This window comes from Heteronotia binoei, chromosome 4 (genome assembly GCF_032191835.1).
Source record: "Heteronotia binoei isolate CCM8104 ecotype False Entrance Well chromosome 4, APGP_CSIRO_Hbin_v1, whole genome shotgun sequence".
Lineage (NCBI taxonomy): Eukaryota > Metazoa > Chordata > Lepidosauria > Squamata > Gekkonidae > Heteronotia > Heteronotia binoei.
This window is the reverse complement of record NC_083226.1, coordinates 147433868-147459591: the sequence shown is the minus strand read 5'-3', so window position 1 is coordinate 147459591 and position 25724 is coordinate 147433868. Positions and strand designations below refer to the sequence as shown.

The following is a 25724-nucleotide window of genomic DNA, read 5'->3' as shown; positions in this document are numbered from 1 at the left end:
TTATAGGCCTGTTTAAAAAGTTCCGTTTTACGAGCACTGCAGATTTGGGAGAGATCACGCAGAGCTCTTATGACCTCAGGGAGCTTTTATTTATATCCCGCCCTCCCCGCCGAGGCAGGCTCAGGGCGGCTCACAAGACATGGAGTGTACCATGATTATAAAATACAATTATACAATAAGATGCAATTAAAACACATTAGATAAATAAATTAATGAAAATCACTACAAATTAAACGGTGCTACAGGACAGTGTAAATATATATCCAGATGGTTAGATGTCGCATTCAGGATTCCATTTTATAGGCCAGTTGATCTTATAGGATCACCATTGCTAAGTCGCGGTGCTCCAGAAAAGGGGCCAACTGTCATACCCGCTGCAGATGGAAAAAGGCAGACTTTACAGTGGTTGCTACCTGGGCCTCCATAGACAAGGCGGACTCCAGGAGCACTCCCAGGCTCTTGACCTTCGGGACCAAAATTAGTGGCACCCCATCAAAAGCCGGCAAGGGGATCTCCCTTCCTGGGCCACCGCGGCTCATATAGAGAACCTCCATCTTCATTGGATTCAACTTCAGTCGACTCAGCCTGAGCCAAGATGTCATGGCTTGTAATGCCAGGTATAAGTTGTCTCGGATGCAGCCAGATTGGCCACCCATCAACAGATAGAGCTGGGTATCATCTGCATATTGGTGACATCCCAGCCCATATCTCCTGACAATCTGGGCAAGGGGGTGCATGTAGATGTTAAATAACATCGGGGACAGAATTGCCCCTTGCGGCACACCACATATGAGTGGGTGCCTCCGGGACAATTCTTCCCCTATCACCACCCTTTGTCTCCGACCTTGGAGGAAAGAGGCCAGCCATTGCACGGCAGACCCCCGAATCCCCACGTCAGTGAGGTGGCTAGACAGTAGCTGGTGGTCAACCGTATCAAATGCAGTTGACAGATCTAACAACAGCACTGCTGAGACGCCTTGATCCAGATGTTGCAGGAGGTCATCCATGAGGGCAAAAAGAACTGTCTCCGTCCCATAACCTGGATGAAAGCCAGACTGGAACAGATCTAGTGCAGAAGTGTCATCCAGGAACCCTTGTAACTGAGTCGCCACAGCCCGCTCTATAACCTTACCCAAAAAGGGTAAGTTTGACACTGGCTGATAGTTCGCCAATTCGGCCAGGTCTACAGTTGACTTTTTAAAGAGGAGGCGTACCACAGCCTCTTTCAGAGGTGTGGGAAAGATCCCCTCTAAAAGAGATCTGTTGATAATCACCTGTAGTGGTTCACATAGCGTTGCCTGGCTGGCTTTTACCAGCTAAGACGGGAACGGATTTAACCCACAGGTGGTAGGACACACAATGAGAAGGGTCCAGTCAACTTCTTCCAGACTAAGTGGAGTGAAGGAATCCAAAAACGGACCAGAAGACGTGCTCAGTGCCTCGAGTTCACTCACTGTATCAATTGTGGTGGGCTTGTCATGTCGGAGTGACGAGACCTTATCTGTGAAAAAACTCGCAAAAGCCTCGCAGCCTATTTCCAATTCCCTTATATTTTGTTTACCTTGTGGTAAGGTTGTTAATGAATTCTATAAACAATTGTGCCGGGCGTGAGGTCGACGATGCCATCCGGGTCGCAAAGTAAGCCTTCTTTGTGGCCTAGACTGCCATCTCATAGGTCCTCATAAATGACATATAAGATGTTCTCGTCACTTCGTCAGGAATATGTCGCCACTGCCTCTCTAGTCATCGTAGTCGCTGCTTCATCAATTGTAGCTCCAGGGTATACCATGGTGCCAGTCGTGAGCGAGGATGAAGAGGACGCCGGGGAGCAATCTCGTCGATAGCTGTGGAGAGCTGGTTGTTCCAGGTCTCCACAAGGACATCCAACGAGTCGCTGGAGGGCCAGGGATCCCTCAAAGCCATCTGAAACCGCATAGAGTCCATCTGGCTTTGAGAGCGAGCCAAAACCTGCTCGCCGCCTAAACAGGGCAGGAATGGGATATTCACACGGGCCCTCAAGGCATAGTAGTCCAACCATGGCACTGCATTCTCAGAAATCTGGTCCACTACAACTCCTGTCGCAAAGATCAAATCTAGCGTGTGCCCGGTCTGGTGTGTGGGAGTTGTTATGTATTGGGAGAGTTCTAGTGCCGTCATGGAGGACACTAGATCCACCACCCGACTAGAGGCTGTGTCCTCAGCATGGACATTGAAGTCACCCAAGATTATCAGTCAAGGGTACTTCAAGGCCCAGCCTGCTACAGCCTCCATCAGAGATCGCAAGGCACTGCCGGTGTATTAGGCGGTCGATACATTAGCCAATTGCCAAACTCTCCCCAACGTCCCACAGCAAGCCGACACACGCTATGCCTGTGATGTCTGGAGGCAGGAGCGCCCAGAAGGAGTAAGCCTCCCGTATGAAGAAAGTCACCTCTCCCCCTCGCCCGCTGGTCCGTGCTTGGTGAAGGACCAAGAACCTGGGAAGAGCAACTTGCGAGAGAGCTACCGTTTCCCCGTCTCTCACCCAGGTCTCAGTCACACAAGCCAGGTCCATATCCTGCCTGAGCAGGAAGTCCTGCAGGACTGAGGTCTTATTATTTATGGACCTTGTGTTGCACAACACCAAGGTCAGAGGCAAGTACTTCCATTTCGTCCCCATACCTGCTATCCTTGGGATGGGACACAGGCTGGAAGGGGAGCGAGCCTTCATGTGTCTCAGTTCCCTTCCATTCCCAATTTGCCTGCTCCCACCAGATTATGGATATGGATTACTGATATGGTATAGATTACTGCCAGTGATCTGCAATAGTCATCTACTGGCATATTCATTTGTTTGGATCTTTTTCTTAAAATCTCTTTGGCTAATGCTTTCTTTTGTTTATTTTTCTTGTTTGGGATTTGTGAACAGATATAGAATAGGCAGTAAAATGCCCTTATAACAATCTCAACCTAAAGCCAAAAATATGTGCCTCACATATATTAGACAGCATTTTAAGTGATCTAATACCTAACTAAATTGGATATTTCAGATTACAGCCAACTTTTATTTAATACTTAATGCTGTTAGGATAGCCTTGACTAAATCAATCTGGTGTCATTTATGTATGGCACTATTCACAGTAATGGTTTTGTGCCAATATGTGTATCGAGTGTAGATAATATAGAGATTTATAAAATTATGCATGGGGTGGGCAGAGTTGACAAAGATAAATTTTTCTTCCTCTCCCAAAACACTAGAACTCAATAGCATCCATTGAAGCTGACAGGCAGTAGATTCAGGATGGACGAAAAGAAACACTACTTTACACAAAAAGTGATAAAAATGTGGAATTTGCTGTCAGAGGATACAGTCATGGCCATAGGCAGGGGTGGAATTCTAGCAGGAGCTCCTTTGCATATTAGGCCACTCCCCCTGATGTAGCCAATCCTCCAAGAGCTTACAAAGAAGAGCATTGTAAGCTCTTGGAGGATTGGCTACTTCAGGGGTGTGTGGCCTAATATGAAAAGGAACTCCTGCTAGAATTCCACCCCTTGGCCATAGGACTAAGCAGGTTTTCACCTACCTGTTCTATGCATTCTTTCGCCAAAGGTGGAGATGGAAAAGCAGCAAAAATTAACACCCCAACATAGAGGTATGTCAAACCCACCAGAAAATAGGCGATGGAAAGATCTCTCACCTGTGGTTAAGTAATAAAAAGCAAAGATTAAGTCAGCACAACTAGGATATTAACCATGAGATACAAGACAGCATCACAGTTCTTCTGAGCTTGACTATGAAATTCTCCTTGTTTCAATTTGCTGCCCCAGCTCTTCCATGTAAATGAAGCCACATTACCTAAATGTCTCCATCTAGGAAAAGGACAGGCTGCATCTAATAAGTGGATACAGCTGATTTCTTGGAAAAACATTTTATTCCTATGTGCAATATTAATGTAACTCCACAAAAAAGCAATATATGTTAACAGTTTCAACAAAACATTAATCTTAGTTTATTACATGCCAAAAGTTAATTAAGCTATGAAGTTCTCCCAAAAAATGTTAATGGTTTTTAGTTTAAACCATAGAACAATAACAAAAAGGGGGAGGGATAGTAATACAGCCTTCCTTCAGCTACAAAAATAGTCTATTGGAGTCATACCATGAAGTATTTTTCTTGAACTAATTCTTTTTAATTTAGCCATGCTTAGAATACTGAACCCTCTCATAGATTGCTGCCTTGACGTGGCGAGAGGGCTTGCGCGGTTCAATGAGGCTGTGGGCTATGCCATGCAGGGCCACCCAAAATGGACAGGCCACAGCTGAGAACCCAGATAAAATGTGATCCACTGGAGAAGGAAATGGCAAACCACTCCAGTATCCTTGCCAAGAAAATCCCATGGACAGTAACAAAAGGCTAAAAGATATGGCGCTGGAGGATGAGCCCCTCAGGTCTGAACGTGCCAAATATGCTACTGGGGAAGAGCGGAGGGCAAGTACAAGTAACCACAGAAAGAGTGAAGCGGCTGGGCCAAAGCCGAAAGGATGTGTCTGATGGTGAAAGAACAGTCCGATGCTGCAGAGAACAATACTGCATTGGAACGTGGAATGTAAGAACTATGACTCAAGGTAAGCTGGATGTAGTCAAACAAGAGATGGCAAGACTGAACATCGACATCTTGGGAATCAGTGAATTAAAATGGACAGGAATGGGTGAGTTTAACTCAGGATCACTACATCTATTATTGTGGGCAAGAGTCCCTTAGAAGAAATGGTGTGGCCTTTATAGCTAACAAGAGAGTGAGGAAGGCAGTAATGGAATACAATCTCAAAAATGATAGAATGATCTCAGTCCGTATCCAAGGCAAACTATTCAATATCACAGTAATCTAAGTCTATGCCCCAACCACTGATGCAGAAGAGGCTGAAGTGGACCAGTTCTATGACGATCTACAACACCTTCAAGAATTAACACCAAAAAAAGATAGGGGATTGGAATGCCAAAGTAGGAAGTCAAAAGGTAACTGGAACAACTGACAAGTTTGGCCTTGGAGAACAAAATGAAGCCGGGCAAAGGCTAGTAGAGTTTTGTCAAGAGAACAAACTGGTCATAGTGAACACCCTCTTCCAGCAACCTAAAAGGCAACTCTACACATGGACATCACCTGATGGGCAACACAGAAATCAGATTGATTATATACTCTGCAGTCAAAGATGGAGAAGCGCCTTACAGTCAGCAAAAACAAGACCTGGAGCTGACTGCAGCTCAGATCATGAGCTACTCATTGCAAAATTCAGGCTTAAACTGAAGAAAACTGGGGAAGCCATCAGGCCATTCAGGTTTGACCTTGATCACATCCCTTATGAATATACAGTGGAGGTGAAGAATAGGTTGAAGAAACTAGAGTTGATAGAGTGCTGGAAGAACTATGGACGGAGGTTCATGACATTGTACAGAAGGCAGCAATCAGTACCATCCCAAAGAAAAAGAAATGCAAGAAAGCAAAGTGGCTGTCTGACGAGGCTTTACAAAAAGCTGAGGAAAGAAGGAAAGTGAAAGGTAAAGGTGAAAAGGAAAAATTCAACCAACTGAATGCAGATTTTCAGAGAACAGCAAGGAGAGATAAGGAGGCCTTCCTGAAAGAACAATGCAAAGCAATAGAGGAAAATAACAGAATGGGAAGGACAAGAGATCTCTTCAAGAAAATTGGAGAAATCAAGGGAAAGTTTCATGCAAAGATGGCCATGATAAAGGACAAAAACGGTAGGGACCTATCAGAAGCAGAAGAGATCAGGAAGAGGTGGCAAGAATACACAGAAGAATTCTACAAGAGGGACCTCAATATCCTTGACAACCTTGAAAGTGAAATCGCTGACCTTGAGCCAGACATCCTGGAGTGTGAAGTTAAATGAGCCTTAGAAAGCATTACTAACAACAAAGCAAGTGGAAATGATGGTATCCCAGTTGAGCTATTCAAAGTCCTAAAAGATGATGCTGTTAAAGTGTTGCACACATTATGTCAACAAATTTGGAAAACACAACAGTAGCCACAAGATTGGAAAAGGTCAGTTTATATCCCAGTACCAAAGAAGGGTAATGCCAAGGAATGCTCAAACTATCGCACCATTGCACTCATTTCATATGCCAGCCAAGGTCATGTTAAAGATCCTACAATGTAGATCGGGAACTACCAGAAGTTCAAGCTGGGTTTCGGAGAGGTAGAGGAACAAGAGATCAAATTGCCAACATTCGCTGGATTATGGAGAAAGCACAGGAGTATCAGAGAAACGTTTATTTCTGTTTCCTTGACTATGCTAAAGTCTTTGATTGTGTGGATCACAACAAACTGTGGCAAGTCCTTAAAGAGATGGAAGTACCAGACCACCTCACATGTCTCCTGAGAAACCCGTATAAGGGTCGAGAAGCAACTGTCAGAACAGGATATGGAACAATTGATTGGTTTAGAATAGGAAAAGGAGTTCGACAAGGATGTATATTGTCACCCTGCTTATTTAATTTATATGTAGAGTAAATCATGCAGAATGCTGGCCTGGATGAAGCAGAAGCAGGAATTAAGATTGCCGGGGAAAACATCAACAACTTCAGATATGCAGATGACACCACTCTAATAGCAGAAAGTGAGGAGGACCTAAAGAACCTCTTGTTGAAGGTGAAAGAGAAGAGCACAAAAGTAGGCTTGAAACTCAACATCAAAAAAACTAAGATCATGGCATTCGACCCCATCACATCTTGGCAAATAGAAGGGGAAGACATGGAAGTAGTGACAGACTTCACATTTCTGGGATCCAAGATCACTGCAGATGGTGACTGTAGCCATGAAATTAAAAGACGCTTGCTCCTTGGGAGGACAGCTATGGCGAACCTGGGCAGTATAATAAAAAGTAGAGACATTGCCCTGCCAACAAAAATCCGTATAGTCAAAGCGATGGTATTTCCAGTAGTAATGTATGGCTGTGAGAGCTGGACCATAAGGAAGGCCGAATGCAGAAGAATAGTTGCTTCTGAGCTGTGGTGCTGGAGAAGAAGCTTGAGAGTCCCTTGGACTGCAAGAAGATCAAATCAGTCAGTCCTAAGGGAAATCAACCCAGACTGTTCTCTGGAAGGTCAGATGCTGAAGCTGAAGCTCAAATACTTTGGCCACCAAATGAGAAGGGAGCACTCCCTGGAGAAGATCATGATGCTAGGAAAGACAGAAGGCAAAAGAAGAAGGGGACGGCAAAAGATGAGATGGCTGGACAGTGTTACTGATGTAACAAACACAAATTTGAACAGACTTTGGAGGATGGTAGAGGACAGGAGGGCCTGCCGAGACTTTGTCCATGGGGTCGCAAAGAGTTGGACTCGACTGTGCGACTGAAGAACAACAACAAAGAATACCGAAACAGCACTGAGACAAACACAATTACTATCACAACTCTTGCTAACGTAATCTCTAGTAGTGAGAATCTGCAAGCTTTAGACCTTCACAAACCTACTCCTCAAGTAGCTATGTTTATGTAACATGGCGGCATCTCATATATTTGGTTATCCCTTTTGATTTAGTAAGTGCAAAACAGCACAAAAACTGGATAAATGTGCTGGGGTAGTGAGGGGCAAATAGTTTTGTTTCCTGCATCACCAAAAGGCAGCTCCGACTTTTATATAATCCTGATAGCTGCAACCCAAACAAGGACCTTCACATCCATGTTCTACTGTCCAACATTCTGGACAGCAGATTGAAAGCTCCCAGGATTATGATATTCTTTCAATATCTCTCTAAATGGAGACCCCTCCCTATGAGGCAGCTCGCTTGTCACTTCTGATAGGTTTGACCCACAAACGCTTTCAGCTCAGGGCTGCTTTAAGTAAGTCATAGCAAGCAAGGCCAAGCTAATGTCTACAAGAAGCACAGAGAATTTTAAGCCAATGACAAGCCAGCCTGGAGAACTACAAGGAATGCTTTATGCATATGGCTATATTTCTGTGCAACATATTTACTTGTTTATTCTATTTATGACTAGCCCTCCCCTGCTATTTCAGGCCTCAGGGCAAGTAACAACATATTTATAAAATGTCCATAAAGAATTACAAAAACAATTTAAAAAGCTAATCATAATACAGTGATGACACACAGAATGCAATTTCATCAGGAAGAATTTGGTCATATTCATGCTGGGGGAAGGCCAGAGGAAAAGGGAGCGGATGGAGGGTCCATCAAGAGAGTTGTAATTCTCCTTAGTCAAAAGCCTTGGCCATAGGCCTGGTGGAACAACTCTGTTTTGCAGACCCTGTGGATCTGCAAGAGGTCTTGCAGGGCCTGGATCTCAGCTGGAAGAGCGTTCCACCAGGCCGGGGCCAGAACTGAGAAGGCTCTGGCTGAGGCTAAGCAAATACTTCTCGGCCTAGGAACAATCAGATCTTTGCTCTTGGGGAGGTGGGGAGATACCAGGGCTTTAAACATAGCAGAATTTTTCCCCATTTCTATACATGCTACATTTTTAAACACATACAATAAAAACCTCAGGGCAACAATCAAGGTAGCTTATATACAGTGCTCCCCATCCCAAAGTTTTGTACAGACTATTATTAGGCAAGGAAAGACCTGCAATCCTCAGAATTCTTAGCTAGAATTCAGTTAAATTGAATACAGTGGGATGTTTCTGAGGAAGCTGTACCAAAAAAAATTGAAACATACTCTTCCGAATTTTACATATTTTAACTAAAACCCCCCGAACACACCAAAATTAATGGATATGTAAATTGTGAGCTGTATAAAGCAGAAAATTTATCTATATAATGTAATTGTACAATGGCTCAACAGAAACAGGACACTCACTCTGCCTGTTGCACAAACAAAAACATTAACAGCAGGGTTGCTTTTTTTTAGCTGGAACACACAGGAACGCGGTACCGGCTGGCTTGGTGTCAGGGGGTGTGGCCTAATATTCAAATGGATCCCTGCTAGTCTTTTTCTACAATAAAGCCCTGTGTGAAACAATGGTGACATCAAGGTGTGTGTGACCTAATATGCAAATGAGTTCCTGCTGGGTTTTTTCTACAAAAAGCCCTGCTTAACAGTATCCAAATTGTAAAAACTGGTTCTCACGTAGTGCAGGAGAGCTGCTGCGCAGACAATAAATAACACAGATCAGTATGTAATTGGGCCAGTTTTGCAAGCACAAACTATTAAAACATGTATTTCTGCAAAATATGTTCTTCGTTAGCAAGAAGAGTTAATAAAAAATTTGACTGGAGGCTACAAGAAAGGGGCCTGTAGACACACAGAATGGACATATACACCAAAACTCAAATGAAGATTAATGAAGCTTCAAGTTTGTCTTCAAATGCATCTCCACATTTATGAAAACTAAAGATTCTTCCTATTCTGTGCAAAATGTCTATTGCTACAGAATTAAGACATTTACAAACACACTTGGTTGGATCCTATAAACCAGAAGTGGAAGAAGCTTATGGAGGTGGATGTTTCCTGCAGTCATCTTTGACATCTGTAAACCCTTTGCGTTGTGGTCAGGGAATTCTCCCCCATAAAATTTAGTCAGGCATGGGGATTGTAGGAAGAAAGGGAAAGTCAACCCATGGTGTCTCTAGGAGGGTTCTCCAACTCTCAGAAAATGGTTTCTGAAGGGAGGGTGTCACATGAGACTACTGGAGGAAGCTCCTCTGTAAGCTTCCTTGTGGTCCATAGGATCCAAAACAAAAGATGGGGAAGGCAAATGCTGATAGTGCAGTGAAAAAGTGAAAATCTATGGAGGGAACACTATAATCTGTGTTTCACTGCAGCTTTGACAGGGGATCCAAAATGTGACATAAAAGAAACATAACACCATATGGAAAAAAGACAAAATACAAGATATTAAAAATACATTCGAAGAAACCTGAATGAATCAGCCTGAGTGCGAATCTCACAAACTAAAAAATCCCAATAACTATGCTAGGATCCAGCCTACTGTAAACTACTATCTAGATAAGCATTTGGGGAGAAAAAAACAGTAAAGGAGACTACCACTGCTGCCCTTCTGGAATTTGACAGCACCAAGACAACATGACTGATACATCCAACATTTGACCAAACTGCCTTTCCTGATATAATATTCAGAGGGGTAATCACTTGCTTCTAGTTCTGCTTCTCCTCTAACACCCTGTTGCTGTGGGGTTGGTAGTCTCCCTTCTGCCATGACTTTCCAGCTAGGAAAACAGCAACCGTGCTAATCCAGAACAAACTTTGAGTTAAGTGGCACCTTTAAGACCAATGAACTTTTATTATTTATTTGCTGGTCTTAAAAAGTGCCACTGGACTTAAACTTTGTTCTGCTGCTTCAGACCAACATGGCTAACCTCCCAAATCGGCGCTAATGCAGTAGAGGAAACAGCTGAAGGGAAAAGGAGGATAGTGCAAGGGAAATGAGGGCCTTGCCTGTTCACCTGAAGCCAGTCATCCTTTGCCACAGGCACGGGCTTTTTTGAGCAGGAATGCACAGGAACATAGTTCCAGCGGGCTTGGTGTCAGGAGGTGTGGCCTAATATGCAAATGAGTTTCTATTGGGCTTTTTTGTAGAAAAAAGCCCTGGCCACAGGTAACTGGTTAATTACAGGTTTCCAGCCTCCCTTCTGAGGAAAAACAAGATGCAGGGAACAGGAGTCAACTCACTGACCGATCAGACTTTGGACAGCCGTTATTGAAAAGTACTGTGTCACTGTCTAGAATACTAGACACAGATCAACAGCCCACTATGTAAAAGAGTTGTACAAACACATCATAAACCAATGGCTCTGGTCCAAGATATTGTGTAAGCATTACATGGAAGTGGAATTTTTAAAGAACCAAACCACTGAAAAAAGGGAGAGGGGAGAGAGAGTCAGTGAGAAGCCTTAAAATCAGACTCAAACATCATGATATCTGTGAAATGTGTAACTATTGATTCCATTGAAGAAGCAGTCAAGGCATGGTAGGGGAATATTAAGTAGTTTTCAAGAACTGAGCATAGTTGCTTATAATCTCAGCTGCTATAACTGAGGGAAATGGGATGAGTCATAGTTTTTCCTCAGAGCACTCCCACCTGACACTAGGAAAAAACTTCACAAGCTTTAATGATAGGCCAAGAAATAAGCAAAGACCATGCCAGCATTCAGTACAATTGCCGCAGAGAGAAAGGGAGCATAATAGGAAAACCATGGCACTGTAAGGCTGAGCTTAATTGGAATTATAAATCACAAACTACAGATGAAGGCAAACATTTTTAAAGTGTGCTGAAAAGTGGTTTAAACATATGTTTCTCTCCTGAAACCAAATGATGGAGGATACAGCAAATACGGATCGTTCGATCCACTTTCACCACACGCAAAAAAATCCAATTGAACTTACTCTTGAATCCATGCCACAGTAAAATTGAGACTAGATTACTTTAATGTACTCTACGTAAGTCTCCCCTTGAAGTCAACTCAGACTTCAGCTGGTACAGAAAGCTGCAGCTTGGTTATTACTAGGAGCTAGGTGGGGCATTCATATTACTCCCTTTCTGCAGCCAACTCACTGGCTGCCCATCAGTTACCAAACTCTCTTAATGATATTGACTATCCCATAAAAAGTCCTCAGATCCTCATATCTGCAGGACTGCCTCTCCACTTGTGTCCTGCTGTGAAAACTGTGGTCATCTGAGCAGGGCCTTTCTACAGGTGGCATCCTGCAAATGATCAATAGCAACAGCTGCCTGTACATGTGTCTTCTCTGTAGTGACTTGCTCAGCTTCAGTCCAGCAGCTTCACTGCTTCCCTAACACAGCAACAAATCTACCCCACAGGGCCAGCAAGAGAAAGAACAGTATAAAACATTTTGCAAAATTACAAATAGTGATACAAAGAGAGTGTTGGGTGGTGTATTCCCTCTATGGCTCTCCATGTGAAACAACACCATAAAAACAGTTTAAGTTTCTCTCCTTTCCTTTATGCCTGCTGTGTGAATCTCATTAGATGCTTTTCAGTTCTGATGCCAAATGAAACAGCAAGTCGGTGTTCTCTATTTACTTGTGCCAATTCATTTGTGATATCACATACTTCTATTATGCCTCTAGACATTTATTTTCTAACCATAAGAGCCCCCATGTGTCTTAGGCTCTGCATGTATGGAGGGCTTTCTGTACATCTGATAACTTGCCCTGCTTAATCCTTTTTCAGATCCAATCTTCAAGGGGCATTGCAATGCCACTGTTGTGCAATAAACTCATTTATTGTAAAAATCCACTCCACAGTTTAGAAGAATGCAACTCTGAAGTACAAGTGGGATGTCCTTTCAGTTGTCATCTGCATTGACTTGCCTATTTGGCACACAATTCACAACAGGAAGGGCTGAGTGAGGTTCAGTGGTAGAACCTCAGTTTCATATGCAGAAAGAAGGTCCCAGGTTTCTTCCCTCCTTCATTTTATCCACACAGCCAACTCTGAGGGAGGTCTGGCTGAAAAGTGCATGGTTAAGCCCAAGGTCAGCCAGTGATTTTCACTGTCAAGTGAGGAGGTGAATTTGGATCTTCCCAGTCCTACTTGTGACCAGTATACCATGCTGAATTTCATTTCTCTCAGGGCACATGTACACAGTTATTACTTAAGGGATTTCATTGCACCTTGACCTCTCAAAAACACTAGCATGCTAGGCCAACACAGGACAGCATGGGGAGAAATCTATTTTTGGGAAAAGGCAGGGATTTGAGTCCTCTTAGGTCTGTGCATGTCAGAGTCTCAAAAAGCAGACAAGAAGCATTTGTCAACTGGAGACACAAGTTTCTCATGCTGTTACTTACATTGTTTTCCTGATTCTTGTTGTTCTTAAGCAGTGTAATGACACAATTATGAATAAAGAAAGCCAGAGTCAGCACCCCTGTAAGCTGAGGAAATAGAATCCTGAATTCTGGGGAAACAAAAAGTCAGACCAAAGTAATCAAAATGGCTCCCACTGCAATCAATTACATTGCTGTCCTACTCCATCCATTCTGTGACTGCTGTTATAGCCTGCCTGTTCTAAATTCTGAGGGAAGTTCCCTCAGTGGTCCCCAACCTTTTTTGGCCCTAGGGTCGGCCTGCCAACCACAGCCCCAGGGCCGGTAGGGTGGAGGCACCCAATTCTGCCTCCCACCACGGCATTTTCTCCTCGGCCCCCTGTGCAGCCTCGCTGCCCCCCCCTGCACAGCCTCGCCTCCTCCTCCTCCTGTTTTCCTCCTCCCTCCTTCGCCCCCCCTGCACAGCTTCGCCATCTCCTCCCCCCCATTTTCTTCTCCCATTTCCTCCCTCCTTCACAGCCCTCTGTGCAGCCTCGCCACCTCCTCCTCCTGTTTTCCTCCTCCCTCCTTCGCCCCACCCCCGCACAGCCTCGCCACATCTCCCCCACCATTTTCCTCCCCCCATTTCCTCCTCCCTCCTTTGCTTCTCCGGCCTTAAAATGGTGAAAATGGGGGAAGGAGGCGTACTCAACTAGTGTACTCAACTAGTGTACCCTGTGGTCTGACCTGCAAAGCTACAGCACAGGAAGTATAAGGGGTATTCTGAAAGTTCAAAAACAGAAAAGTGAGAGTTTAGTTGATCTCAAGTAAGAGACTAGCTAACACATATGCTACCATGGACTTCAGTATAGCTTTCTCCCAGTTTAAGGCAGGAGTGCAAGAGCCTCTCTGATGGATGAGTTCTTAGCAAAATAATTATGGTGAGGTACTACAAGTCTCATGGATAAAGCATTTTCCCTGAGTAAGCCTAATAATTTTGTATATTGGTAAAATGTGACCAATTCCCAAGTGGATATAGTGTGGAATACCTCTCTGGCTGGTGACACATAATGGGAGCATTTTATTCCAAAAGGGAGAAACAAAACTGATCTACCGGTGTTTAACTGAACAGGCTCACTGAACTTCAAAGGATTTTTTACAAGCTCCCATATACACACATGCACTGGACTGTTAAAAACATTTTCTAGCACCCCAAAAAGATTCTCACATCTTCTCATAGTCATGAAGTTGGTAGCAACCTGCAGCCAGACTATCCTTGTGCTGTCTGCATTACAATCACGGTGAGACAGTTGGAGGAAAAACATTTTTTAAAACTTTTGTACATCTTTTTCACATGGCACTTGTGAACTAACCATCCCCTACTCTTTGCACTTTTTTGTGGGTGTGACACACCACTTTCAATTTGCATAAATTTCTTATTGCAAGTTCCTTTTCCCCAGCTAGGGATATCAGCCTCCTTTTAATTTTATTTATTTTATTTACTTTCAATTTATATCCCGTCCATTTCAAATAGACTCAGGGTGGCTAACAATTTCCTTGGGATCCTCCCAAAACTACAGCTCATCTCCAGAGTACAGAGGTCAGTTCCCCTGGAGAAAAAGGCTGCTTTGGAGGATGGACTCTATGGCACTCTAGCACAGAGGTCTGGGGTCACCGTTTTTCTCAGACATCAGCCCCAATGCCCAACCTGGATCTGGCAATGCTGCCCCCTATCCAATGGCCAGGGGAGACCTGGCAACCCTATCCCCTGCTTTCAAAACAGCAACAATTAAGTTTAGGCTATTAAGTTCTTTGTTATTAATAGGATAATGACTACACTCATGTTGCTTTATTCAAGCCCAGAAGCACTCAACAAGACACTGAGATAAAGTGGCAAACTCAGTTTTTTAAAAAAAAGAACCCACATAATGGTATGACTATTAAGAGTTTGATTTTTAAAGACTGTGCGCTCTCCAACACATTTCTTGCAAATGTAGAATACCTGGAAACTCAGTGTAACCCCCATCGGTCAGATTACCTCTGCTTCTATTGTGTGTGAGAAGAATATTGAGCTAAGAATATTAAGTCAGACTTAGGCTAACAGGAAAAAAGTACATCTGAGAAGGCTCTGAAACAGGTGTCAAATCAATGGCCTATGGGCCAAAATGGCTTGCCAAGAACTGTTATCCATCCCAAAGCTCTTTTCTCCCCCTCCCCTGCCTGTCTTCACCTGAGCTCAAGATCAAGCTGTCACTGTGCATACAGAAGCAGAGGGTGGGGCCGCCAAACTTTCCAGCTCATCTTCACTGGTTTCTCCTCCAGCTGGAAGCTCCTCTGGGCTCCACTGAAATACATTACAGCACAGAAAAAGTGGCAAAGGAAATGTGGAATGGATTTTCCATTCCCAGAGTAGTCTATCTGGGCCAAGAGACCTTAATGGAAAATCCATTCTGCTGCATTTTCTTTGCAACTTTTTTTGTGCTGCAATGTATTTCAATGGAGCCCATATAAGTCAATTGGCATTCTTGGCTCCCATTATCTCCAATGGACCTTCAAGTCTCTCCCATCTCAAACCTCCCTGGAGTGTGGTATATTTGTTGTAAATATGTATATATGTAATGGAACAGTCTGCTCTCCTCCCCACCCAATCTGTGTGATTTAGTTTGGGCTACTGGGTGGAGTTTCAGTTGTTTCAGTTCGGTGCTAGCTGTAGTTGTTGGCTATGGGAGTTGTCCCCTTGCAAATAAATGGTTGATGTTTTGAGCCAGCTTGTCTCTGCTGAATGAACCTGAGAAAGGGTGCCTGAGTGAGTACTCTAACCTAAGAACCCACAGCTAAAGGAGAATATTACATGAAGAGCCACTGCCACTCTGAGTAAACACAGGGGGGCGGGGAGAAGCTTGCAATGCTCAGCCATTTCATGTTTTCCTAAACTCAGTATTTTATATTTTTTAGTTTACATAGTAATCTTTGTGCTTTTCCTTGATGTTTTATTTTAAAACATACCTTTGTGTTTGTCTGTGTCCTTTATGAAGTTTATATCTCTGCTACCTGGCATGTGACACACATGGCCAGGCCCAACAAAGTCCCATTTATGTTAGATCTGGCCCTCATAACAAATTAGTTCAACATCCCTGCTCTGAAATCAAGAACACACAAACACCCACCACTACTCCCTCCCCCAGGCATCCACAATGGACATGCAGATTACGGTAAATGTATTCTTTTAATCAAAAATAGGTAAACACACAGCGATATCCTGCTTCATTCAACAATGGCTCTTGAACATGCAGCCAACTGCCCACCCATGATCTAAAAGCATGCCAAGGCTGAATTTCCCTGTGTTTGCAGCTCTGGTCTTGTACAAGTTAAGTCTAAATTCACCGAGATGCAGTTGTTGGCTTAACATCTGTTCACATTCACTAACAATTCATCAAAATTGCATAATTCCCCCTCTTTTGGATAACCATGTAGACTTAAACATTCACAGATTAAGTGTGCCAGTAAACAATAAAATCCGAACAGTGCTTTCTGACAAAGGCCATCCGGAGGCCTGTCATGGAACAGCTCTATGGAGCTCTCCTCTTCTTAGATCAGCTGAGAGAGATCCAAAACAGATGTTACAGCTGCCACGAATAAAGCCCTTGCAAGTATTCCACACACACTCCATCATGTATAAAGCAGGCTCTTACTATGAGCCGTTCCAGTTGCGTGCAGTAAGGATGCCAGCTACTGGCGATCTGGGCTGCACAAGCGCTTTGCCTGGGGACACTGCCACGTCTGTTTCAGACCCCAGCCATTCTTGCTTCTTGGCTAAGAAGAGCATGCACCACTCAAGTTCCTTGAACCAGATTCCCCCACCCCCCCACCAATCCTGTCATGCGAAGCTTAAACCGCTCTGCTTCATCATACAGTTGGAAAACAATGTTTACCACAAAAATCAGCCGTTGATTACGAAACTTTTTTTGCTTCAATGCTGTTAATGACATTGTTATGGCGGTTAGGAAAGGAGGGGAAAACGTTGCTTCCAAACCACAAATCCTAAACCTTGATGCGGACTTTTCCAAGTTGCATGAGCTTTTCATTATTGCGAACAGCAACCCCCTCTGTCTTCTAATCAAAATGACCTTTGTTTGTGAATATGATCAACCTCTAGAAACCAGAGAATATCAAACAGCACTAAAGCCTTGCTGTCTGTATACAGTTAAGATCCAAGTGCACATCATGATATGATATGACGAGCAAACAATACTGGGATACTTTTGTAGCTTGTCTGTTTCTCATCATCATTTTATCTACCATTTCACAGGAAATGCAACAAGTCTAATTCTTCAAAAAAGACGCACAGATCAGAATGATTTCTTCTTGTCTCAGCCATGCCATACTGCACCTCCAGCATCCTTCCACCTCCAGCCTAAAGCCACCAAGTGAATCCACAGGGTGAAAGATTTGAACTGCTGGTTCCCCAGCTCATACACCTCCACTACTACCAAGCTCTCAGCTGCTATGCTACTGCAGCAGTGCAATCCTAAGAAAACTTAGAGAGCCATGATAAACAGACATGAGCACGTTTCTGAGTACACCTACAAAGGACAGCTCTCCAGCTTTTGTAAGGAAACAACCTAACACATGACTGTGACCCAGAAACTATTTTGGCCTGCAGCAATTCAGCATCATCTCCAAATCTGAGTAAGCCACAGCACATTAGTGGGGAGACAGATGCCAGATTTGCACTGAGAACTGCATCCTGCAAACAGCTGTGCCATACCACAATTTGCATGCATTAAAAGAGCCTCTTTTGACATTGTCCTATATTTGGAGGGGGAAACAGAAGAAACGGAACAACTGGTTAGAGACGGGTTCCAGTACTGTGTCAAATGTGTATGCTGCACTACTAAAGAAGCCTGTATGGCCATGTGGGTCTGTCTCTTCCCCTCAACAGCAGCTGCCACTTCAATTTCCCCAAATTCACTCTGGGAAATGGTCAAGATTGCTTCTGTCCCAGCCAGTCATTCCAGTAGACAGAGTGTGCGCTTTACAGCATGCTGTGAGCACAGTCAAATACCCAGTTAGTGTCTAGATTTCACTAAAACAATGAAAGAAGTTGGAATGGCCAGGGTATATAAACACGGAGTTCTTTCTCTTACACACAATGTCTCATTTTTGGGGTGGGAATGGCTCTCCTGTTTCATACCATGCCACTTCCTTGCACTACTTGGGACCTGAGAACTGCAGGGCAAGACTATGCATTATTTCCTTTGCCATAATGAGAACTAGGATGCTTAAGCAGAGGAGTGAGGTAGTATGGGAACAAAAATCATTTCCAACTGTGCCAATCTGTCAGCTGTGTCAAAACAGATTTCACAGTGTTTGAGCTGCGATCACCCTGAGTAAGAGAGACAAAGATGCTGGTCAAAATCAGCCCAAGAATGCCTCTAAGCTACCTGCAAAGGCTGGTTTTTCAGTTGCTATGTTTTAAAACATACCTCCAGCAATGCAATCCAGAGAAGCTTTTAGGAAGACTACATGCTGATGGCAGTGCTAGAGCAGAACTCACAACATAGATTTCTTATGCCAGAATATTTCCCACACTGCATAGTTCTACAGAAGAAAGAATTATACCAAAACTAGGCCCTAGGCGGCTTCCTTCACATTTATGGCAATGTTTAATGACTCTTGAGACCTGCAAGACTATTTTGGCTTTTGTGACACGTACTATTGGGAAGGAATTGCGAAAGCCGCTGAGGAAAACTGCATCAAGTCCCTTGGCTTCATATTTAAAAAATTAATGGCTGATTCCCCAAGAAGCGGAGGAAGTCAAAAAGGGCAATGTAATCAGAGACCTGATGAAACAGCAGAGTCGTTTTGGCAGCACAATGCCATTCCTGGTATGGGTGGAAGAAGCTGTCCCTGAAGCCTTATTATGGAGCCTCTCTCAGGAAGAAAAACAAAGAGTCTTCTTAAAAGCATTCTAGTGGCAGCAACATAAGCTCTAGGTGCTAGCACTGAGGAAGAGTCATTCAAACAAGACACAGTCTTTGGGCAGGGTATCCAAATTCTACCCAATCCTGCAGCCATTTGGAGTTTGCAGGGCTTTTTCTGAGCAGTTCTGGCTGCCTTGGCATCGGTGTGTGTGGCCTAATATGCAAATGAGGCACTGCTGGCCTTTTCCTACTAAAAAAGCCCTGTGTGAAACAATAGTGATGTCAGGGGGTGTGGCCTAATATAACAATGAGTTCCTGCTGGGCTTTTTCTATGAAAAAAGCCCTGGGGGTCTGTCAAACCTGATACTTGTCCTATTGGAAAATTTCTTCAAATTTGAGTGAGTTCTTCCACAGGAAGGGGAACTGCTGGGAGAATATCTAACAAGCTGTACAACATTTCTCCTTCCTGCTGCAAATAACTATATAATTTGGCTGGGGGCAGTGTTGTGAGTTGAGGGCAACATTTTGTGGCTCTTTGGCTTATAAATCATGGCTTGCAGCTGGTACCTTTGATACGAAACCAGCTACAGAATCCTGAGCTAGCCCTAGAAATCATTTGCTGTTTTGTTCTTCGCTGAATTATTTATATTGTACTTTTTTTTTTTTGCTGTTATGAGCCACTTTTGGGTCCTTTGGGGAAGATAAGCAGGATACAAGTATTTTAGTAAATAAAACACCTGGCTCTCTTCAGTTCTGGGGGAAAATGTAAGTCAGGTAGGATATAGCAGAGTCATACTTGCCCATGCATGGAGTGGAAGCAAAGCAGAACAAGGATGGGGGGGAGCAAGGGGGGGGGTCCCATGCAGCTGGGATGGCAGAGGGCCTGTAGGGCACAGTGCGTAAGATTAGAAGTCCTATAATGAGAAATTTCTTGTTTACAAATATTAGCTCAGCTGTGAAGTCACTGAGCGGCCTCAAAATACTGCCCCACCAATTATACTAGCTCAGCTTACAGAACTGTTGTAAAGAACTGCTGAAACAATATATGTGAAGTATTCTGTGCAAAAAGTTCATATTTTAAAGAGTTAATTTTCTAAAAAGGTGGTACGTATCTTTACCTGGTACAAAATATGTGCTCTCTTCAATCCAGTGGAATTCTAAATGAAATCCCAAATGTGCAGCTTTCAAAGTAACAAGGAAAACGAGATAGACGACTGAAATTGTACCTGTAGTGGGGAAAATTACTTTTAAAAAAACACATTCAGGGCAAGCTGTAGCAAATAGTTGTTCTGATCACCATTAACATACAGACTGTGGCTGATATCATACTAAAAACCCAAACGGCTCCTTACCAGATATATATTTTTAAAAACACAATCCAGATGTTTTTCTTCCACTCTTTTCCTCCTCCCTTCCCCTTTTATTATGTATTTTGTTGTCACTTGTAAATCTGCTAAATCAGAATACACTACTGAAAGGAAGTCATTTTAGATTACATTCAATTAGGCACACAAAAGGACAGCATTCACATATCCCAACAAAGTTTTGTCTGTGATCTTTTCCATACAGGTTATTTGCCCTGCAGTTAGGGTTGCCAATTCTGGATTGGGAAGTTCCTGGAGATTTAAGGGTGGAGTCTAATGCGGGCAGAATTTGGGGAGGTACCTCATCAGGACTATAATACCAAAGCCCACCCTCCGAAGAAGCCATTTTCTTCAGGGGAATTGATCTCTGTTTCCTGGAAATCAGTTGTAATTCTGGGAGAATTTCCTCTTCTGCTTGGAGGCTACCTGGCTTTAGTGCCGATGGGGAGCAGGCATTTTCCCTGCTTCATTACAGCATCTTTATGCACCTCCCAGAGCTTCCCTGGCATTAATCTTTTCCAGACCTGTTTTGCTGCAAGGTTTTGGTAAAGATTGCAGGAAAGTCTGGATGACTGTAGGAGAGAAAGTTTGAATTTTCTCAGTCCCACCCTCATGGCAACCATTTCCACAGCCCATCCTCCCAGCAGCCATTCCCCCTCACACACACTAGAAGAACTTTTTGTCCCCCCCCCCCCCATCAGCAACCGAATATCATTATAACAATTTGTGTAATCAGGTTCTCTGAATTCCCAGCATTTATTTTAAAAAGTCTCTAGTCTCTTTCATTATGGATATATAAGAGGAAAGGCTTATCTCTGCAATAAAAAGGGCTAGAGACTAACTTAAAACAAAAGAAAACAGGGAAAAAACCTGTGATGGCACAGAATGGGGTTGGGTGACCACTCCTGGGGGACTGGGGCAGGGAAACTATAGAGAAACCTGCCATGTGGAAGCTCTGTTAATACTGCATTGTAATGGCAGCTTCAGCAGCAGTGGGGAAACCATACAAAACCAGGAGAACTCCTGTAATAAACATGAGTACAAACTTGGAAAACTCCTGTAACAAACACGAGTACAAACTTGTTGTCATGCTCTTGCGCTCCCTTCCCTTCTCCCTTCACACACTGAGTGTGACTGACATCAACCTCCAGTTTGCCATGACAGTGAAATGCAGATGGTCCGCACATACTAGTTTGTTTCCTTTCCTCAAACTGTTGTTCTGAACTGGGATCAAACTGAGATTTAGAACCCCAATTTGGGTGGAGGAAACACAGTTCAGCATGTCAAGGTCCCCATTTCTTTTGCTCCTCCTCCTCATGAGCAACTCCTCCACCCGCAAGTATAAGGACCAGGATGGCTTCCCACACTTACTGGCCGAGACCACTCCTGGTTGCCCTGAAAACAGACTTGTTCATGAAGAAGTGCTATATTAATTCTACAGAACACTAAACTTTCTTCAATTTGTATTCTGGTGTTCTTCCAAAAACATCAGGGATCTGTGCATTGCTCTTCCTTTCCATTTTATTCTCACTAAATCACTAGATTATGCAGCAGTGAGTGGTCACCCAGCAAACTCCATGGTGAAGCAGGGATTTGAATCCACAGTGCCCAGATTCTATTCTAACACCCTAGCTATTCCAGTAGTTCTTACAAAACCAGCACTTGCATACACTATGCAGGACCAAATCACAGCCTGCAGGACAGTAAACTAATCTGCACAGCTACCGTTTTACTGTTTTTATAATCAGATCCTCAAATAAGAGTACCACTTGCTTTAGAATATTTTTATCCTGAAGGGTTCCCCTTATATTTAAGAACTCTAGCATCAATGCTTGGGGGGGGGGGGGATCCATATGATTTCTAAACTCACTGTTTTCCTTTCGAATCCTTCATCACTGCAAAGGATTAGAAACCTGCCATTAAAAACCAACAGCATATTACTTATGTCTCTCAGAATTTAGAAAAGGCAACCCAGGATATCTTGAAGCCCGTTACTCATAGTATAGTGCTATTATATAGTGGGTTCTATGCATGGAGGAGTCGCCAGTTGAGTGATAACAAGCTCTTTAATAGATGTGGCATAGTATAAGGCTACATTACAAGACTGGGGCTGGGCCCAAAGGGCCAAACTTATATACATCTCTGGGTTCCCGTGCAAACATGTTATTGGGTCATTCAAACTGGTGGGGTTTGTGATTGGTCTAGGGCTGCAGAGATTTGGATCCTGCAGCCCTTTGTTCTCTAGTCCCCAAGCTCAGTCCGTATGGCTCCAATGAGTCAGGTAGGAACACCCAAAGTCTTCTCTTGAGTCCACATGCATAACAAGCGCGCACACTAATAGATAGCTCACCTACCTCTTTCAGTCTTATGAAAAGGAAGAGCACAGTGAACCACTGAAAGTGACATGTTGGAGAAATTGATGAAAGCAAAACTGTAGAAATCCAAGAGGTTATTTGTTTTTATGGTGACTGTTGCACATTTTTTTTGCTCTCTGGAGAGTAGAATAATCCCTAAGAATGTTCTTGCCTACCTAAGATGTTAAACTTGGCAAAGAAAGACGGAGACTTAAAATTCAAGAGAGGCAGAAGAACAGCAATCAAGTACAGCGGGACAGTTCTTGACTTGCTCCACCAGGTTTCAAATGCCTCAAATCCTGATTCACTGGTAGAAAGAAACATCAATGTTTTGTTTCCTGGTACTTCATGGCCAGAGTCACCTGGACAAATTACTGTAAAATCAAAGAGAAAGCAGCGATTTAGTTCCACAAGGAAAAAAAAAATGGGGGGGGGAATCAGATGAATACAATCACTACAGTGGAGAGGTAGATGCATGGGTAAAGGCCTTGTCAATGACACACTGGACAGAATCATAATTTTCACTTATTTCCTAAAGGCTCCAGAGCTAAGGAGCAGACGTGAGCAAGGTCCTATACACTTCTTTTGTTCATTAAACTGGATGCCTCCCCCAAAACCACACATGCTCTTATGTCTCACTTGAGTGCATTCAGAACTACTGCTCTTATAGCCTGAACCTTAGTCACTGGCCTCTGTGGTACAAAGTCACCGCCTCCTGTCCTTTCTCTATTTAAATCTGGTACAAGCAGCTGTCTCCAGTAAACAGGCATGATTGATTTGCAGAGCATGGCCTAGCTATGTCTTCCATGGAATGTGCCCTATGCCATTCTTTTCATCCCACGCTGGCCGAGTGCCCACCCAGTTACAATGCCCCGAGATACAAAGCTTCACACAGCAGTTGCTTGTGCTTCTAAAAGGTCAATGGCTGTGACTCAGCCACCAGCATTAGTTTTGCCAGTCTGTTTGTTCTCCATTGTCCGCATAATAGGAGTATTTTGAAAGACGGATGATAATGCTTTTGAAAATGCACATAGGACTCTTTCCAGGGTTGGGGGGAAGAAGTTATACCCCTCCCCAAAGCAGTTTGATGCAAACTGGAATTGAGGACTATACAAATGACATATAGCGACATCACCTGAAATCAAGATGATTTCCCAGAACCCACCAACATCATACTCCCCAAACATGCACTGTATCTTTTTCCTGAATGTAAGACCCATGTAGTTGTACATACAGAGCAACAGCCTCGAAGGTGAAGGGAGGTATGAATAAAACTATGTGCAGGTTGGAGAAAGCAGACGGAGGAAATCTTTTATCATTTTATTTAGTTAAAGTTTTTAGATACATGCTTTTCTGATAAGCATTCAAAGCATGCCTTCTCCCATAATGCTAGAACTCAGGGGCACCGAAGCGAGCTGTTGGGAAGCAGATTCCAGAAAGGGGGAAAAAAACTTTACTCGATGAGTAATTAAAATTGTGGATGCAGTGATGGCCATTAGCATAGAGGGCTTCAAAAGCGGAAGAGACAGGTTTTTTGAGGATAGGCCCATTGATCGCTACTAGCCATTATGACTTATAGGAACCTGTGCATCTGGGGTGCTGAACCTCTAAATACCAGTCATAGGATGCAATATGAAGGGGAGAACTTGGCTTTTATGATCTGCTTGTTAGTCCTCCAGGTCAGGTGGATGGCCATGGTGTGAATAAGAATGCACAGGGGAACCACTAGTTTGATCCAATTAGGTTCTCTACCACTTTTTGCCCCAATCTTTCCTTCTTTGTTTTTTTTAATTGTCTTCTTCATTCCAACCTAAATATTTACTAAGCACAAACTCATTATCAGAAAAAGAGTGCCTGATTTTTTAAAGTTTTGGCCAGGAGGACTTCTTGACAACATTGTATCACAACATTTAGAGAGGATAAGAAACAAAACTTTGTATTTTCCTTACCTTTATTAGTTCCATTTGTACTAGGAACAATATCTGTAACATTAATATGATGGACATAATCTAAAAAAGAAAGAAAGTAAATGACTTCAGGATGCTCCATCCTGCAGTTGTCTTCCTCAAATGTAAAATTCTGAAAAAACACAATACATGCTGACATAGGGCATGGTAACCATTTCTTCAGTTGCTAGGCCAAAAGAAAAGACCAGTGTGCAACTGTCAGGGGTAACATTCTCAAACCTTGGAAAGATATAGCAACAACATACACAAAAGTGGTAGAGAGCACCCGTGTGGAATAGCAGCTGGTGGATTGTGCAGTGTTAGCTATTAGGTTCATGTTTGAGCACAGGGTTGTTAATTACAGATTGGGAAATACTTACAGATGTTGGGGAAGAGCCTAGGTATAATGTCCATTGTAATTCTGGAGCCTAACGGCCCTAGAGAGCAGAAAACTGAACCACAGTCTCCCCAGTCCTATCCCAATTCCAACAGCCCCGTCGTGCAGAGTATTAAAACTGCAGTACTGCAATCCTAAGCTTTGCTCACGACCTGAGTTTGATCCCTGGCAGAAGCTGGGTTTTCAGGTAGCCGGCTCGAGGTTGACTCATCCTTCCATCCTTCCGAGGTCAGTAAAATGAGTACCCAGCTTGCTGGGGGGAAAGTGTAGATGACTGGGGAAGGCAAAGGCAAACCACCCTGTAAAAAGTCTGCCATGAAAACGTTGTGAAAACGTCACCTGAAAGTCGGAAACAACAGGTGCTTGCACAGGGGGCCTTTCCTTTCCTACTACATTGCCTCTCTCACCAGGAAGTCAATGGGTCAGTGGTCTTTCAAACACTTGTTTCAAATCCTTTCTATGGCTATTTCTGGACTAAATACCTGAGTGTTTCAGATCCTTTTTTTTTTTTTGCCACTACACTATCAGATATATCTGTTAAGAGGCAAAATCTTTATAGAAAAAGAACAAGGTCTGTGATATTTTAAGACACTTAAGAAAAAAAATACTCTGGGGATTATACGAAGGCAGCAGCCTTCTCTACCTTCTTTCCTTCTTGCAATGAATTGGATTGCCACCTGCTGGACAAATGGCTTAAAACAAATAAATTTGTCTCATGACTACTACAGACTAATAGAACAATCCAGTTCAGATTTCTAATTACATCTAAATTGAAGCAATATCTACCCCAAACATTTGAGATATACTTACAAGCAGGGGTGGAATTCTAGCAGGAGCTTGTTTGCATATTAGGCCACACACCCCTGATGTAGCCAATCCTTCAAGAGCTTACAAGGCTTTTTTCTGTAAGCTCTTGGAGGATTGGCTACATCAGGAGTGTGTGGCCTAATATACAAAGGAGCTCCTGCTAGAATTTTATCCCTGCCTACAAGTAA

The 25724-nt window shown here is 43.3% G+C and overlaps 1 protein-coding gene across 1 annotated transcript in view; it reads right to left on the bottom strand.

The window, feature by feature from the left end:
- The window catches only part of SLC38A9 (solute carrier family 38 member 9), a 69872-nt gene that overhangs the window by 18835 nt on the left and 25313 nt on the right, over positions 1-25724 (bottom strand). The window contains exons 10-14 of the mRNA XM_060235979.1: positions 24336-24395; positions 22563-22760; positions 19787-19894; positions 12790-12896; positions 3564-3677 (exon numbers count right to left, since the gene is read on the bottom strand). Coding sequence (XP_060091962.1) covers positions 3564-3677; positions 12790-12896; positions 19787-19894; positions 22563-22760; positions 24336-24395 — 587 coding nt within the window. The remainder of the gene's footprint in view (positions 1-3563; positions 3678-12789; positions 12897-19786; positions 19895-22562; positions 22761-24335; positions 24396-25724) is intronic.